Below are 18,790 nucleotides of genomic sequence, written 5' to 3' on the forward strand. Positions count from 1 at the left end.
CAATTATTAACCACGGCTTAGATAAAGACATGGGTCCCCTCCCACAGTCCTCAGGGTCACCAAGGGCCATGTCCATCCCATAGCCTCTGAAGCAGGAGCCACAGCCACTGCATGGCTTAGGGAACATGAGCCTTTTTAAAAACTTTCTGTTATGAGCGAGTTTCAACACACCCACACAGTATAATAGAGCCAATTGTGCCCACCAGCCAGCTTATCTAACTATGAGCTCCCGCTGCTGTTCTGGGTTTTGTTCACAATCCTGCCCCACACCCCCCTCCCCCCAGAAAGCAGGAAGACAGCGCTTGAGCCAGAACAACCTGCCCACACCGCAACTAAGCCCTGTCACCTTGGCTGCCTCCTTTTCCGCCTAGCCCGACAGACCCCACCTGACACGCGGACTCCAGACCCCTCTTAAACATGGGAGAAAAACACACTGTGTCTTGTCTAAGAGCAATTAACGTCTCTTCTGTCTGAGGGCCACCCCCAGGTGACAAAGTGGGGCTGTGCTCCCCCGGGGGTTTTCAACACCCCCCCTTTTTCGAAAGTGGATCACCAGGCCTTTCTTCCAGGCACCTCTGGGTGGGCACCAACCTCCAACCTTTGCCGGAGCCACAAAGTGTGCGAATCCTTTGTGCCGCCCAGCCTGCTCCTCAGTCCTATTCAGGCCACTTCGACTAAGACTGACATCTCCGCTGACATGCAGAGTTCTGGCCTCCTCACAGAGCCGTCCCCGAGGCGCTCCAATCACAAGCGAGACTGGTAACAACCCCCGCCCCCACCCGGCCAGCACCCAGGAAGGCTGATCCAGCTGATCCATCCAGGAAGGCTGATCCAGCACCCAGGAAGGCTGATCCAGCTGATCCACCCAGGAAGGCTGATCCAGCACCCAGGAAGGCTGATCCAGGGTCGCCTAGACACAGGTGGGTGTTTCGGTTTGTAGGTTTGATTATTAAGTCGATACTTGGCTACATTTCGCGTGACAGCTTGCCCAGCACCTTAGCCTCTCCTCCAACAATTTTTCTAGAGAAATTGCGCTGTGGGTCACATACGATCTGCCGGCACCCTCCCGTTTCCATTCTGCTTGTCTGTGTCCGCTGACCTCGCCTCCTGGCCCTCTGGGCCTCCTCATCTTTGCTGCGGCTTCATTGTGGACCGTTTGGTCCCGAGTAGTTGGATGTTTAAGGGAGCACCTCACTCATGGCACCGTTTATTTGATAAGTTATTCTATGATTTGGCTGACAGGAATAGCTTCAAATCCCAGGTCAGAGGGTCTCTTAGGGAGGTAAGCTCAAGGGTTCCTCTAGTCTCTTCCAGTGCAGTTTGTCTGGTCTTATGATTATATATTTTTTTAGGAACTTGGATTTTGTTCTATGTTTTTCTCTCATTCTATATTGAACCTTCTACTTGGTGCTTGGTTAGAATGGTCAGTACTGGTAGCTGAGCACTATCTGGTTCTAGTCTCAGGTCAGAGAAGGCTGTGGTTAGATGCCTGCTGCTTAACCCCTGCATGACCAAGGTTCCTCTCTGCACCTGGATAGGGCTGAGGAAGGAATCCTGTTGGGGTATGCATTGGGCCCAGGGTTCAAAAACATGCACTGCTCTGTGGGAGAAAAAGTGATCCAAGGATAAGAAATAATAAAATCCAAGACCAGAGGAGGAAATAGTGTGTTAGTCTGGGTACATAACAGAAACAAATCCACAGAAACTCATGTATAAGAGTTCTATATAAAGGGTAAGTGCACATGAAGAAAACATTCCAACCCAGTGCTGCCCAAGCCCACAAGTCCAACATTAGGCCATATGTCCACACTGATCTACAAAGTCCTCCACCATCTCACAAAATACACACAATGATGCCGACTGCAGGAGGAAAGCCGAGTCAGTGAGCATGTAAGCATCTCAGCGCTGGCAGGGGTCTCCAAACAGCTGCTCCAGCACCCAAGGCTGCATCGGGGTAGGTTCATTCAGCTTCTCCCCGGGGATGTCTTGCAGGAAGTGAGCCTTGCCAGCTGAAGCAGGGAACTGGCTAAGGCAGCTGCATCCTGGTCCGACCATTGCAAAGTAAGCGACATGAGACCTAGAAAGGCGAGGCTCACTGAGCCACTTATTCCCCGCCCCCATGCCCTTCAATTAACCCTACATGTGTTTATCGGCCAGGTTGGAACAATAAACTAACTATCTCAAATGGTATGAGAGCTTAAGTTCTGAGCACCTGATTTGCAGAAGGCTCTGTGTGACAGTGAAGCCCTAGATCCATCAGCAGAGTCCTCACTTGGATTAAGCCTCCAGTGAACTCCCTCTGACTCACCAGAGATGTGAGTAAATAGCTGTGGTAGTTACATAATCTGGTGTCAATTGGAACTTGAGAGGATTAAGAGTGAAGGAGTGGAGTCCAGTCTGTCTAGAGGCCAAGGAGGCCTCTGTGTGGGTATGGTCTTCTCAGAATTCTGGGAATTCCTGTTTTTCCTCCTTGGAGGCAGGAGACTCTTCTCTCTCTCTGCTGACTCCCTGTGAGACATCCCTGTGGAGAAGACACATGGAGCTAGGCTGATGGAGCCAGAGAAGCCACATGGAGACCCCTGCCAGTGCTGAGATGCTTACAATACCACTGGATCTGTAAGACTTCCCACACACTGACCTGTGATCTTCCTGCATTCGGCATCATTTGCATGAGTTGCGTGAGTCTGAAGAGGAATTTATAGATTGGTATTGGACATATGGGCTAATATCGATCGGACTTATGGACTTGATCTGGACAGGGCTGGGCCGTTTTTCTCAATGTTCAATTGTTCTTGTATACAAAGCTTTCCCTCTCTCTTTTTAGGTGTAACAAAATATTCTTATTTTTTTAAACATTTTATTAGGGACTCATACAACTCTTATCACAATCCATACATACATCAATTGTGTAAAGCACATCTGTACATTCTTTGCCCTCATCATTTTCAAAGCATTTGCTCTCCACTTAAGTCCTTTGCATCAGGTTCTCTTTTTTTCCCCTCCCTCACCACTCCCCCCTCCCTCATGAGCCCTTGATAATTTATAAATTATTATTTTGTCATCGCTTGTCCTGTCCGATGTCTCCCTTCACCCCCTTTTCTGTTGTCCATCCCCCAGGGAGGAGGTCACTTGTAGATCCTTATAATCAGTTCCCTCTTTCCAACCCACCCTCCCTCTACCCTCCCAGTATCGCCACTCACACCCCTGGTCCTGAAGGGATCATCTGCCTTGGATTCCCTGTGCCTCCAGCTCCTATCTACACCAGTGTACATCCTCTGCTCTATCCAAACTTTCAAGGTAGAATTCGGATCATGATAGTTGGGGGTGTGGGGGGAGGGAGCATTGAGGAACTGGAGGAAAGCTGTATTCTTCATCGGTGCTACATTACACCCTGACTGACTCATATCCTCCCCTAGACCCCTCTGCAAGGGGATCTCCAGTGGCAGACAAATGGGCTTTGGGTCTCCACCCTGCACTCCCCCCTTCATTCACTCTGGTAAGATTTTTTTTTGTTCTGATGATGCCTTATACCTGATCCCTTCGACACCTCATGATCACACCGGCTGGTGTGCTTCTTCCATGTGAGCTTTGTTGCTTCTGAGCTAGATGGCCTCTTGTTTACCTTCAAGCCTTTAAGACCCCAGATGCTATCTCTTTTGATAGCCGGGCACCATCAGCTTTCTTCGCCACATTTACTTATGCACCCGTTTGTCCTCAGCAATCGTATCCTGGACGTGTGCACCCAATGATATGATTTTTTGTTCTTTGATGCCTGATACCTGATCCCTTCAACACCTCGTGATCACACAGACTGGTGTGTTCTTCCATGTGGGATTTGTTGCTTCTGAGCTAGATGGCTGCTTGTTTATCTTCAAGCCTTTAAGACCCCAGACGCTGTATCAAAGCTCTCTCTTATACACATGAGTGTCTATGGATTTGTTTCTCTAGTCTACCCAGACTAACACAGTAGCCTGCTGTCAGGCAGAGGGCATCGGAAACGGACTAATGCCGATGCTGTGAGTCCTTGTTATGGGCCATCAAGCAGGTTCTGGCTCATAATGGCCCTGTGCCCGGTCCTGTTCTACACTCACAATTGTTCTTACGCTTGAGCCCATTGTGCAGCCATGGTATCAATTCATCTTGTCCCGGCCTTCCTCCTTTTCGATGGCCCTTTACCAAGCAGGATGTTCCTCTTTGGGGACTGACCTCTCCTGATAACGTGTCCAAAGTATGTGAGACAAAGTCTCGCAGGTGCAGTCAGGTTAAAATTTAACACCTTATCATTTGTTCTCCCTTTTGACCCATTCAAAATTTGTTCTAGTTTTGATGATTGTCTGTTATCTTGTCAACTAACATTTCTCTCTGCTTAATTTTGTTATTGTTGGTGGGTTTTTGTTCTGTTCTGATTTTGTTATTGTCGTTGTTTTTGTTTGGTTGTTTGCTTCTTGCTTCTGTATATTTTCCTTTACATGAAATCCAGGATCAGTAACTGTAGAGACAGTAACTAGGTTAATAGTTTCTTGGGGTTACGGCAGGAGAAGTTGGGGGAGATGGGGAGTTAATGATGACTACAAGAAATAAGAAAATATTCTAAAATTGATTACGGTGATGATTGCATAATTCTTTCTAATAAATTAAATCTACCTGCCAATAAAACGATTTAAAATATTTCAAATGAGGTTGTTGACTCCTGGAAAGATTGTCTTAGAACCAAGCAATACACGAGGAGCTGGAACCAGTTCAATGGCAGTGAGTTTGGTTTTGAGATGGGGCTAGGACTTGCGACATCTTTTGAAGGAGGGGACACAATTGAATGCACATTAGCATCTTCTGGTCTTATAGGAGGAGGCTTCATAACGCTTGTGGGGAAAATGGAATTAAGATCATGGTAGCTGGAAGACTTTCAGGAAGATGACGCCCATGTAGACTCACCCACTCTGTGCTCCTGGTATGAGATCAGAAGATCAAGAGAATGTGGCTGCTAGCCGGAGATCTGTGGCAGGCCAGGGATCCACGAGCAGGCCGGAGATCCACGAGCAGGCCAGGGATCCACGAGCAGGCCAGGGATCCACGAGCAGGCCAGCGATCCACGAGCAGGCCAGGGATCCACGAGCAGGCCAGGGATCCACGAGCAGGCCAGGGATCCACGAGCAGGCCAGGGATCCACGAGCAGGCCAGCGATCCACGAGCAGGCCAGCGATCCACGAGCAGGCCAGGGATCCACAAGCAGGCCAGCGATCCACGAGCAGGCCAGCGATCCACGAGCAGGCCAGCGATCCACGAGCAGGCCAGCGATCCACGAGCAGGCCAGGGAGCTGGAGCAGAGCTCTTGTCTGCTCTTGGCTGTGAAGACCGAGCTAAGTCAGTTTCCAAGGACATTCTCAGCTAATGGCAGCAAGGTGGTCAACCTGCTTCCCCTCACATCCCTTTCCAACTCCAAACATCAGAACCACAGCCCTGAGGATAGAGGAAGAGGGGCGGAGGGGAAGGGGGAAAGGGGGAGCAGATAGCATTGATGACCATATGACCCCACTCAAGGGGAGTGAGCAACAGAACTGTATGCAGATGGATAGAGTGGGTGCTGTAAGATACAGCAATTATTAATAAATAGATAAGGGCCTGGAGGGGAGGGAAGGGGAGGGGAGGGAAGGGAGAGGGCAAAGGGGAGCTGATACCAAGGAGTTCAAGAAGAAAGAATATATTTTGAAACTGAGTGTGACAGTAATTGTACAAAATAGTGCTTGATGTGATTGAACTCTGGGATGTTATGATACCTGGAAGAGCTCCCAATAAAATGATTTTTAATAGATAATTTATTTTTTTCCACAAATCTTTGGAAGCCCCCTCATACTCTTGTCTTTGTTACTCAAAGTGACCGGGCACCAGCAACTTTGGTACCACAGTGGAAACACACGCCATACGGTTCCCAGAATATGCACGATCCTAGGACGGGCAGTGCTCCCCCCCCCCACCCACCCCCCCCCGCTTTCAGGGGAAGGGAAGAGGCAGGCAGGCAGAGAGACAGAGAACCAAGACTGTGACAAATACTCAGGCCAATGCGGTTTGAAAATATTCAGACTTTGTTTAGAGAGCCCACATTTCACTTAGGGGGTCACTTAGTGCACTGGGATGAATAATGTATCTCCCCTCTTACACCCCCCCAAAATGTATGCCTCAGTCCCTGGAACTTCAGAATGTGGCCTTATTTGGAAACAGGGTTTTTGCAGATGTAATTAGCCAGAGGGAAGTGATACTAGATTGAAGTCTCTGGTGTTCATAGAAGAGGTGCGGGATGTGGGGAGTCACGTGACGGAGGGGGCAGTGCCTGGTGGGATGCAGCCAGGGGACACCAGGGTTTGCCAGTCCCCCACCAGGAATAAGTGTGATAAGGAAGAATCAGATTGCTAGGTACGCAGGGCTCAGATTAGCACATAAATACAAGTCAGCCTGCACTGACTTTGCTTATTGGGTAATTCACCCCTTGAAGGACTTTCTTGTAGAATCTACAGACACCCCACCCACACCTTGGTTTTGATCTTCTGACCTCAGAACTATGACCATGAACTTCTTCTGTTTTAAACCCCGTAGTTTGTTACAGCAGTCCTGGGACACAAACACTTACAGGAAGAAAGAGAAACAGAAAACACATCTGGGTTTACTTTTTACAAGCAACGCCAGTGCCCTGTCTCCATTCCCTGTCACTCCTGGTGTTTGGAACCAACCTCCCATCTCCGTTCAGACACAGAGAAGGGTGACCCCCACCCCCTAGTATGCTCCTGGAGAATAACTGCCCTGTTCAGTTCCTAGCTCTTTTTCCTGGGACTCTGTCCGGTCAACTCATTCTTCACAGCGCCTTGGATTTTCTTGAGTAACTTCCTAGACATATAAGGCTCCCAAACACTGGAAGGACCTTTTCTTCCTCCTCCAGCCCCGTGTAAACACGTCCGCGGTGACGGCTGACGGTCTCTGCTGACAGCGGCGCCTGGTATCTCTCTGTTTGCCCCTCAGTCCTCTCGTCCAAACACTCCCGGTGGCTCCAGGCCCAACAGCTATCACAGAGCCTGGAACTCTTTCGCTCGTTAAAAAGCTGAATCCAAAACACTTTTGAAAAATAGTCAACCCCCTGGGAAAACAATGTCTGCGTTTTATTTTGCCCCCAGCCCCTGCACACTCAGCCTTCCCCCCAAACCATAAATGTCAGGCAAAATGTCTGGCTTCCAGGCTCCCCAAACCATAAACGTCAGGCAAAGGTGTGTATATGGGTGGGGGTGGGGATGGGGGTTGATGATGCTTTTCAAATGTCTTGCAAGTAGAATGCTTTCGTGCGTTCTGGAGCCAACCAGAGCTCATGAAATGTCAAGAGTGAGGTGTTGGGTGGATGCTCGATACAGACAACACAATAGAAGATTAAGTCATTCCTTCGCTCTCTGAAAGCATCCCCCACGGAGACACAGGGTCCCCTTGGACCACTCAGTCAGTACTACAACCTCCTCATTGCCACCTGGCTGATTCCAACTCATAGTGACCCCAGAGGACTGAGTACAAGTGTCCCCTAGGCCGTAAAGGTAGGCTGTACATCTCCCCTGGCTGTCAACCTTTCTGTTGGCTTCTGCCACTCGGCCCGGAACTGCTCACATCTGGATCCACATCAGCAGCATATGGGAAACAAAAATAATTCCTGAGCCCCAGCTCCAAAACACAGTCCAAATCCACTGCCATCAAGTGGATCCCGACTCCTATGGACCCTGTAAGACAGAGCACAACTGCCCCTGTGGGTTTCCATATCCATCCCTTTCTGAGAGTAGAAAGTCCCATCTTTCACCTGTGGAGCGGCTGGTAGTTTCAAACTGCTGACTTTGTAGGTAACAGCCCAATGCGTAGGGCAACCGACACGTACTTATTCAGGGCCTGATTCCAAGCTGATTTGCCCCTCTCCAGGAAGTTTCCAAGTGCTGTCTCTCCCTACTTGTACTCCTCCGGTGACGGGGGGCTCACTGCCTTTCAAGGCGGCCCCTTCCATCCTAAGACAGCTCTGATTTGTCGGGAAGCCCTTCTCCACCCCCACCCTCCAGTGCTTCTCCACAGCTCTGGCTTCTAGGACCAGTCACAGTTCACACATGTTTTCACCCCCAGAAATTTGGAGGGGACAACCTTGTCCCCTGAGTTCTAAGGATGAACACCCTCCACTCCCTTTAGCAGCTCCTCACAAGGCCCAGCCTCCAACCTTTCTCCGCGGGGGGTTTTCAGTCTATCACAGGCCTCCTCAGACCTGCCACAGGCTCCCCGGGGGAAGGTGTGGGGGTGGGAGTGGGGGCCGGGGGAGATAGCGGACCACCGAGGCCTGGTGCTCACTTTGTGCCAAGCACGGAGCCTCTCTCAGGGAGCCCAATAACGATGAACCCATTCATCATGAAGCCAGTTCTGCCGGGAGCACGGTGCCCCATGCTCATGGGGCGCAAAGGGGACCATGCAAGGGGCATGCCCGCATGCTTGCTGGGGAAACAACATCAGCCCCAACGTGGCCAGAGCACAGTGCAGCCAGTGGGGTGAAGCGTCAATGTCCGGGGCTGTGATGTCCTAGGCCTGATAGAGCGGGGAGACACTCCCCAGAGACACAGCTTCGGGAAAGAACAGGCCACTCACGCAGGGAACGGGGGTACTCCTGGTCAACATGCAGACAGGTGGGGGTTCCGTGGGCATCCCTGTGGCGCACATGGTGAAGTGTTTGGCTACTGACGGGAAGGTTGTGGGTTGGAATCCATTCAGAGGCGCCACAGAAGAAAGGCCTGACCACCTGCTTCCAAAAACCAGCCCCTGAAACCCCCAAGGAGCACAGGGTTACCCGCACGGCACATGGAGGTGCCCCGAGTCGATTGCCCATGGTTAGGAATCAAACACAGGGGTTGGGTGCCAGCCTGGCAGAACCGCCAGGAGGGTGGAGGGCACAAGTAGATCCCAGCTAAACCTTTAGGACTGACTCTAACATGAACTTGGCCCCACCAGTAGCACTTGCTGTCTGAGCCACCTTTGGAACGATTTTGTTTAAGGCACACCTCAACAGCCCCAGGCCAAAGAGCAGTCAGCTCGCGTTAAGAAGTCACAGCCACAGCTGCCGCTCCACACCCAGGGAGCTGAAGAAAGGGCATAGTGGGGGCGACAGAACACCCTCCTTGATGAGAAACAGCCCACAGGCACCACAGGACCTTCCAACTCATTCCCAAACCCCATCCATCCGGCAGAACAACGGCATCTAGTTCCTATCCCAAACCCCAGCTGCAAGCCAAGCTGGGAGACACAGCTTCGCACAGCCCAGCGTGCACCGGGCAGCTCCACACGGAGTCTGTGCTCGGAGCTGTGTCCACGGCGCACAGCAGCAAGCAGGACACTGTCCAGGTGCCCACCTGTCCCCGTTACAGTGGAATCCTGTGTCACCAGGGGAGGATGTTACAGTCTGTACATAACGAAAGGAGATAAAGCCACACGCTAACACCCCCATCAGAGCTGCAAAAATAGAATCTCCCCGACAATTTCATTTGCATTCAAAGAAATGTTTAAAGGTACAGAGGTAAAAATTACCAACAAAATAAACACTAAGCCGCCGTAGTTAGATGCCAGGCTGCTAAACTGACCCGCGGGTGGCACGGCTCCACAGGAGAGAGGGGTGGCCCTGTAAAGATTACGTAAAGATTACTGGCCCTCAGCCCTCGAAGCCCTGCGGGAGCATTCTACTGAGTCACGTGGGGGTGCCCAGAGAGCACATCGACTCCCACACAACTGGATACCTTGAGCAAAGGGATTGCAGGTGTTTATCTTTGCTCCTCTCAGCCTTTTCTAGTTCTGAAAATTGTGCATATATTCTGTCTGTCCTTAGGATAAAAAGCATTTTTTTTTAATGTACAGCTATTTGCATGAAGGAATCAGGAGCAACAGACAGCAATTGGTGCGCCCCCGCTCCTGGGGAAGAGCAGCCGCGAGGGAGGGTACGGGGAGGCCGCAGCCCTTGGCGGGTGAGCAGTGCAAAAAGGAGCCGGGCCCAGCCTGTGAGAGCCTCCGGGTGACCTGGCCACACCACTGCCCGTCCGAGTCTCGATTTCCCCTCCCCGCTGGCAGCGGCATGGCCAGGCGTACTGGCACAAAAGCGGCGGTTAAGAGGCTGGGGCCAAGCAAGCTGGGGTGCAGCGCCCTGGTGGAAACCCGACCCCTCTGGCCTAGGCGGCGACAAGGGGCATCAGGCCGAGCCTCATTGGCCGCGGCTGCTCGGTCTGGGGGCGGGACCTGAGCCAACATTAAGGTAGGCAGCCGGACTAGACCCGCAGAAGGAACGGATCCCGCCCCAGCTCCTGCTACGGCCACAGGTAACCTGCCGCCATCTCCCACTAGCACCCCCACCCTCACTCCTCCGGGGGAGACCACAGCTCTGTCCCCATAAGAGAGGCTTTGCTCTCTGGGCCCCACCTCCCCGTCCAATGGCCGGCGGATCCTCTCTATGCACACCCTCTGGTCTGAGGGGTGACCCCCCAAACATTCCCCTGTTAGCTAGACCTCATGAGTGGACCAGCTGAGACCCTCTGATGGTGGCATGGGGACATTGGAGGGACTGAGATCCCAAGCAACATGAGAACCCGTGTGGGATACACAGTTAGACATTGCCCTTTCTGGAGCGAAAGCACCGAGCTAGGGCTGTGGAGATCCCGCCCACACACTTCTGCTTCTGAGCTGTGTGACCTGGGTGAGGCCCTGCACCTCTCTGATCCCCAGCCTGCTGCAGGTGGCCCTGGGCTGCAGAGGCTTGTGAGACAACAGTAGGCAAACTGTAAACTGCAGTGCTCCTTTGAACCAAGAGCCCCCCCCCCTTCTGCAAGTGGAGGCCCCCACCACTCCCCACAGACTCAGCATCTGCCGCAGGTGCCTTCAGCCCTCTTCCCTTTAGGCTTGCCCACTGGGCCCTAGGCAGCTTCTGTCCGGGCCAGGCAGAGTCCTCAGCAGATTGAAGCCGGGGCTCCACCCTGACTGACCTCCCCTGTTTCATGGGCTTCACACTTGGCTAGGGCCTTGCTGTCGGGGAATTTGTTCTTGGCCCCTGTCCACCCCCATCACCCCCAGGGGATAAATCAGGGTGTGCTGAGGTGGGTGGGGTAGGCAGGTGTAATGCAATTCAGTTTTGCTGCTAGACGGGGTTAATTAAGACTCAGATGAAACCACAAGCAGGGCTTTTGATCGGGGCTAGAGAATGACGTCAGTTCATCTAGGAACTTTTCTACCCCCCTAAATTTCCATGGATACGTGTTAGATGCCGCGTATGTTGCACAGCACCTGCCGTTTGGGGCGCCCACTAGTCCTGAGGGTCACAGCCAAGAGTGAGCAGACCTGCCCTGTTTACTATTTACCCGGTGGTGTCAATAGTTAGGGCTCTGAGCCCCTTAGGGAAAAGTTGGCCGCTGGAGTCTGCCCTTGGAAGAAAGGCCTGGTAATCTTCTTCCAGAAAAGCAGCCACTGGACACCCCGTAGAGCATAGTGGTACCGTGACACGTGTGAGGTCGCCGTGAGTTGGGATCCACTCAGCACCAGTGGTTTCCGCCTCTGTCTGTTCTGCCTCTCAGCCCCTGTGGTTTCCACTCTCCTTGGTCCAGTCCCAAGCAAGGTGGACATTTCTGCTCCCTTGGCCGCTCGCTCAGTAACTATTTGCTGAGCAGCAGTCCTCTCCAGGCACATTGTAGCCACCAAGGACATAGCAATGAGTGAAACAGGAAAAAAAAAACAAACAAAACCTTGCCCTCGCATGGTATTCTGGTGGAAGACAGAAATAAATACATAAAGCGGTAAATAGAGTATTTGCTATGTCATATGGGGGGCATTGGGGTTGGAGGGTGGGAACAGTTGTGGTTTCGTGCAGGGTGACCTGGAAAGGACCTCAGTGGCTGGGATTCCTTCAAGCAAAGAGGTGGAGGAGGGTGCCAGGGGAAAATAGAGGCGACATAATGGGTCTGGTTGAGCGAGTCCCCCGTTAGGCCCCTTACAATCTGCATTCTAGAGACCACACCACTTTTTGCTGATGTCCTGGACCAGATTAGCTGCTGGGCCTTTAGGTGACCACCTCACTGTCCCTCCCCTGCTCACCCTGGTTCCTCCCGTCTCTCCCTAGTTGTCGCTGGCATGCTGCGTTTCCTGGTGCCCCGGCTGCCCGGCCTGCTGGGCAGGACCGCCCCATACTCCTCGGCGGCAGCGCTCCCAAGGCCAATCCCCAACCCAGACGTCCGCTATAACCAGCTATTCATTAACAACGAGTGGCAGGACGCAGTCAGCAAGAAGACCTTCCCCACAGTCAACCCGAGCACTGGAGAGGTCATTGCACACGTGGCTGAAGGGGACTGGGCCGATGTGGACCGGGCGGTGAAGGCAGCGCGTGAAGCCTTCCGCCTGGGGTCCCCGTGGCGCCGGATGGATGCCTCTGAGCGAGGCCGGCTGCTGAACCGCCTGGCCGACCTCGTGGAGCGGGACCGTGTGTATTTGGCCTCGCTGGAGACCCTGGACAACGGGAAGCCCTTCCAAGAGTCTTACGTCTTAGACCTAGACGAGGTCATCAAGGTGTACCGGTACTTTGCCGGCTGGGCTGACAAGTGGCACGGCAAGACCATCCCCATGGACGGCGAGCACTTCTGCTTCACGCGGCACGAGCCCGTGGGCGTCTGTGGCCAGATCATCCCCTGGAACTTCCCCTTGGTCATGCAGGGCTGGAAGCTCGCCCCTGCACTCGCCACGGGCAACACCGTGGTCATGAAGGTCGCTGAGCAGACCCCGCTCTCTGCCCTGTACTTGGCCTCCCTCATCAAGGAGGCAGGCTTCCCCCCCGGGGTGGTGAACATCATCCCAGGCTACGGCCCAACGGCAGGAGCAGCCATCGCCCAGCACATGGACATCGACAAGGTGGCCTTCACGGGCTCCACGGAGGTGGGCCACCTGATCCAAAAGGCAGCCGGCGAGTCCAACCTGAAGCGAGTCACCCTGGAGCTGGGCGGGAAGAGTCCCAGCATCGTGCTGGCCGACGCCGACATGGCCCACGCCGTGGAGCAGTGTCACGAAGCCCTCTTCTTCAACATGGGCCAGTGCTGCTGCGCCGGCTCCCGGACCTTTGTGGAGGAGCCCATTTATGACGAGTTTCTCGAGCGAACCGTGGACAAGGCCAGACGGAGGAAAGTGGGGAACCCCTTCGAGCTGGACACCCAGCAGGGGCCCCAGGTGGACCAGGAGCAGTTTGAGCGGATCCTGGGCTACATCCAGCTTGGCCAGAAAGAAGGGGCGAAGCTTCTCTGTGGTGGAGAGCGTTTCGGGGAGCGCGGCTTCTTCATCAAGCCCACCGTCTTTGGTGACGTGCAGGACGACATGAGGATCGCCAAGGAGGAGATCTTTGGGCCTGTGCAGCCCCTGTTCAAGTTCAAGAAGATTGAGGAGGTGATTGAGAGGGCCAACAACACCAGGTACGGCTTGGCCGCTGCCGTGTTCACCCAGGACCTGGACAAAGCCATGTACTTCTCCCAGGCGCTGCAAGCCGGGACGGTGTGGGTAAACACCTACAACATCGTCACCTGCCACACCCCGTTTGGGGGCTTCAAGGAATCTGGCAACGGAAGGGAGCTGGGAGAGGATGGGCTTAAGGCCTACACGGAAGTGAAGACGGTCACTATCAAAGTTTCTCAGAAGAACTCCTAAGCACGGCCACCGTGGGACCCCGTCCAATGACCCCAAATCATCCAGACCAGCTGCTGCCTTTTTTTTTTTAATGTGATGGACCTCCTTTCTTCATTCTCAATGAACTCTTCGAGGGAACCCCCTACAAATAGCACCATCGATGTCAGGGCTACTGTAGTTCAAGCAGGTATGGGGAGGGGACCTGGATTCCTTTCTAACTGCTCCTTAAACCCAGGCCTTTGGATGACCCTCCTCCCAGTCCCAGTCAGGAGACCTGAAACGTCTCTGGGAAGACACATGGAAGCGATTGGAGGGATGTTGTTCGTCCTGCCCGAACCGAGGACTTTTCCGAGAGTGAACTTGATGGCTTCATGGATGTACTTGACTCAGGGGGAAGTTTGAACCACGTGGGCCCCGAATCTGGACCCTACTCTTCCTCGATCGACTTCTCTTCCAAGTCCCAGTCGTCACTGTTTGGCCCGTTTGCACTTCATTCTGCTATTGAGTTCCCTCGAGGTGAGAGAAGAGGGAGGCAAAGGATGCATTAGCAGGAGCACACCCCCCAAAGTCAACTCCACGCGTCCACATTTCCATCCGCTGCGGAAGCAGAGGGCGGCACAGGTAGACGAGGGGCTACTGTCTGGCCATGAAAAGGGACGGGGCCCCCATACGCGCGATAACATGGACGAAACTTGAAAACGTTTGGCTGAACCAACGAGGCTGTCAGCAAAGGCCCCATACTGTATCATTCCATGTCAGAAAAGTGCAAAACCGCCAAGAACATAGCACGTTCAGAGCAGTCCTCGACGCAGCACGTCGACTCCTAGCGGTTGCCGGGCTGGGAGGACAAGAGACTGGGAGGGAGTAGCTAGTTTCTTTTCTAGGGTGATGAGAATGTTCCAGAATGAAGCTGCGGTGATGGTTGCACCCCTTTGCGAATAGACTAAAAATCACAGGATCACTGTAAAAGGACACATGTTTATGGCACATGAGTTGTAAACTCCATTTGAAAATAAAATTAAGTCAGTAAACTCATGCATTCTACTTGTAAGTTCATTGTATCTCAATTTTCTGTGCTGCTGGACATTTTACAGAGTCTTATGAATGGAGGGAACACTGGTCACCTAGTCAAACACCCCACCCCTCCAAAGCCTCTACATTTCTTTTTGGATTCAATAATTTATTTTCTATATTGTGACAGCAATAGGAGTAAATATACAAGATCTTTTTAATTAAGAAAACAAAAAGATGAAAAACAGAAGCAACAAATGCAGACCACGCTGGCCGTGACCGACCCCTCAGCCACGGAGTCAGAAAACCCATTTAGAGAGAAGAGTTGCTGGTGTCATGGAGCTTGATTGCATTTGATGGGAAAGGTCACGTTTGGAATGAAAAAGATCCATCAGGCCTCTGATGGGAAGATGAGGGGGCTCCAACCCCTACCTGGGGACTCCTCTTTTTGTCTTCCTTTGTATGAAAAGTGAGGGATTCCACTTTGTAGCTTCTTGTGGGACAGATCAGTCCTGCCGAGAGAAAGCTGTCTTGCATCTTCCCAGGCCCACTGCCCCTCGTTATGTTAGATAAATACTGAAGTCTCACGGGGGGGGGGGGCACAACTGCCGTAGCCTCAAAACTCAAAGGCATTCGGGAGAGGAGGAGTGACAACCTATCTCATCTCTTCACGGTCCTCTAGCTTCTGAGAACGTCAAGCTTCCACTCAACTCTCTTTTGAGGAGTGATTAGGTACGGCTCCGACTCCTCTCGGGGGTGGAGTGAAGGTGATCAAGAGGGTCATCTGCCCCCTTGGGAGACACAGTCACAGTGCAAGACAGGAGAGCACACGCCTAACTGGGAAACGGATCTGTGAGGGCACACACCTCCAGGGCGCAGGGGACAGCCCCACACTGGAGGCCACTCACCAGCTTCTCGAAATGGCCAGGACTGGCCCAGGTGGGGAAATTCCCTTCGCCTGAGAATAAACCACAAGGATAGCTAAAAAGGGAGGAGAAAAACTTACTCTGGGAATGAAACTCATACCCCCACGCCTTCACCCCTCTCTCAAACTGGCCACAGGCCCACTGAAGGCTTCCAGAAGGGATGTGAGGCTGTGGGGACGAGCAGCGACTGTCAAACACCTTGCCCCAGACTTCCACACGTGAGCCATCCCTGGGCTCCTGCACCCAGGAGGGAGTACAGGTCGGGAGGGTGGAAGGGAGCTGCAGGAGGGAAGAAATGGCGGGTAGTCAATCCTGGGTGTGGATTCTCTCCAGATCCTGGCATAATCCTGAGAGTTGTTTTCGGTCCCCCACCTCCAGGGGCAGGCAGCACGCTGACCACGCCAGCCCACCTCTGTGCTCAAGACTGGCCGATTTCATGCCTGCACCCACATGTGTACCTTCAACGCTCTCCATCCCAGGGCCTTCTGGGATAGAAGCATGCCACAGTAAGCTCTACAAAGCTCAGTAAAAGTCATACACCTCGGTCATTCCACATAGCAAAGTGCATCCAGAGAAGTTGCTTGAACCAGGTCTATCCCTGCAATCAGATTCTGAAGATCGCAAACAACACCCCCACCCCACCCCCAGCTTGTTTTCTTTTATAGAAACAATAGGACTTTTTACAAAGATCAAGGCACTTGGGAGAGTCATCAATGACAGCCTAATGAAGCAAACAGACTGGTCCGGGGAGGGCAATCGGGAAGGAAAGGGCAATGTATTTCTGAGGGCCGGGAAGAGCCAGTGCAACGTCATGGGCTATTTGAATGGAAGGAACCTGCAGGCTGGATGGCGCACAGGGGGGAGCAAGGATGTGTTGGTCAAAATATGCCCATCCCTCCAAGTCTCTCGGAACCTCACCACCCTGAACAGCAAGTAGCAGTCACTGGCCTCCACAACATTTCTGTTTTGTTCTGTTTCCTCTTGGCTGGGTGGCCGAGTACAACCTTTAAGTCCCACTTGTAATAGCTCTGACACCTGCCTAGGGCAAGTCCTCTTCAGATTTCGGTCCACGGCTTCCACTGGCATTGGCCTCTTGACCCCTGCCAGCTCCACACCACCCCTCACGCCAAGTCCAGTTCTGGGGCCAACCTGACACTGCTGGAAGCTACCAGAGCGTCACACCCATAGCTCATCAGATCTATTATGGTCTTACTTTAATAACCGAATGGTTTCTGAGGAGCGATGGTGCGATCGATGGGAAAGAATAAAGGACAGCAGACAAAGCGTGCAAGGCCTCACCTCTTCCGTGAAGCCAAGACCGAGAGAGCAAACGCATTTGTCAATGGCTGTAGGTAGTCTTGGGACATGCAAGCCCCATCCGTCACATAACAAGGTAGGCAGCGTCTTACCCTAGATGTTCCTGAGCTCATTGGGGAAGTAAACTAAGACCAGTACTGGGGGCAGGCAGAGGGGAATCACCTGCCCCTGCAGCAGGAAGGACCACAGAACATGTCTACTCCCAGAGGTGGGCCGGAAGCCGCATCATGATCAGCCAAGGCTTGTAAGAGGTATCTTTAAAGTAGCACTAATATGGGGGATACTGTGGGGCATGATTTTCCATCTGGAGAATGAGACTGGGATTCCTCTCCAACTCACAAGTGGGAAGGCCTTCCTCCACCAGATTCTTGGCCTTCCAGACTCTTAATGATGAGTGTAGAGAATTTGGCCGCATACACTCTTCCCAGCCCTCAGTTTCCCACGGCCTTATTACTTCCATTCCCCAGGTGACGGGAGTAAAGGCCAGTGCAATCCTCCAGGCCAGACTCAGGTAGATGGTTGACGCCATCCCTTTCGTCTTCCGCACCCCTGGACACACTGCTCACAAGCCACCGCCAGGCCCTCGCAGGCGTGTGGGTGAGTCCCCCCAGTGGTTTCTTTCTTCCCAATTGCTCCACCCGGGCAGTGAGATGACCTGTTCCTGAGGAGTCGGGGTGGCCCCTCCCCCACTGCTTCCCTAGGATCTCATGTCAATGCCTCTGTCCCAAGCCTCAGAGCCCCTGACTTCCTGAACTGCCCCTCTTAAGGGAACTCCGGGAGGCTGTTGGCACCTGTGCACAGAAGTGCCTGTTTCTCTAGAACAAAGGGGCGGGGCAGGGGGGAGCGGGAAACAGGCGTGGGGAGCTTCTCTGGTGACCACCAACCAACATCGCAATGGTTCGCCAAAGCCATGCTGGATTTGTTTCTCAATAGAACTTTGATGGCGAGCATCTCCGTAAGGACTGCAATTGGGAAAAGACAACCCGCAAGGCCTGGTTTCCATGCCTGCCATGCGGAGGCCCACCCTCGCCTGCCACGTGTTGCACCTTGGAAACATGTCAGCTACCAGCTGGGTCCCGGGGAGGGCATGCTTCAGTGGAGTTTAGCAAGAGATTAAGAGACTAGCAAGGGCATGGTGATCTACTTCTAAAAATTGGCCAGGGAAGACCTTAGGAGCAGCGGTTCCCCCTCTTTCTATGTTTTAAATAAATGAATACACGTGCTTGCATTTAAGGCCCACTCTAATCCAGGATGATCCCCTTCCCCCGAGCACACCTGCAAAGAGCCTTGTCTTTATAAGGTAACCGTTACAGATTGTCCGCATTAGGGACTGAAGGCTTCAGGGGGGCATTATTCTGCTTAGCAGGTGGGTTTCATGAGCATCTCGCTAGTCTCTGCCCATCAGGGTGGGAGTTGAAGCAGGTGGCCCTTGTCTTGTCGGCCAGTCTCACACCAGAGAATGTGACTAACCTGCTGTCAGTTTCTCCTGTGCCCACACTGTGGGCCACGAAGGGATGCATACTAACCACGAAGTTTGAAGGTCCTTGACAATGCCCAACAACCCAAACACCCAGCTTTACACTGCACCCCACCCAGGGAGCTGCTCTTTCCATCCCATGTGAAACTGTTTAGGAATGGAACTGCCAGGGACTCCATTCCGGGTGTAAGGCTGCCCTCTGGTGGCCACTTTGTTGAGTTGCTCAGATGATTCACAGGCTAACATGGCAAGCAACCAGCTCAGTCTTGGTTCTGGGTGGGACTGAGGGACGTGAACAAAAAGTCCCTGTCATCCAGGAGTTCCTGGTGGTACAATTAAGTCACTCAGCTGCTACCTGAGAGATTGTAGGTGT

At 52.9% G+C, this 18,790-nt stretch overlaps 1 protein-coding gene across 1 annotated transcript; it reads left to right on the plus strand.

Moving 5' to 3' along the window:
• The first annotated feature begins 12,153 nt into the window (after positions 1–12,153).
• Positions 12,154–13,707, plus strand: ALDH1B1 (aldehyde dehydrogenase 1 family member B1). Its single transcript, XM_075558985.1, has one exon. The coding sequence runs from the start codon at positions 12,154–12,156 to the stop codon at positions 13,705–13,707; it is 1,554 nt and encodes a 517-aa protein (XP_075415100.1).
• Positions 13,708–18,790: the final 5,083 nt, after the last annotated feature.

Source organism: Tenrec ecaudatus, chromosome 10 (genome assembly GCF_050624435.1).
Source record: "Tenrec ecaudatus isolate mTenEca1 chromosome 10, mTenEca1.hap1, whole genome shotgun sequence".
Classification (NCBI taxonomy): domain Eukaryota; kingdom Metazoa; phylum Chordata; class Mammalia; order Afrosoricida; family Tenrecidae; genus Tenrec; species Tenrec ecaudatus.

Bases quoted from the DNA above. Each gene is read 5' to 3' on its own strand.
- ALDH1B1 (XM_075558985.1), top strand. From the start codon at position 12,154: ATGCTGCGTTTCCTGGTGCCCCGGCTGCCCGGCCTGCTGGGCAGGACC.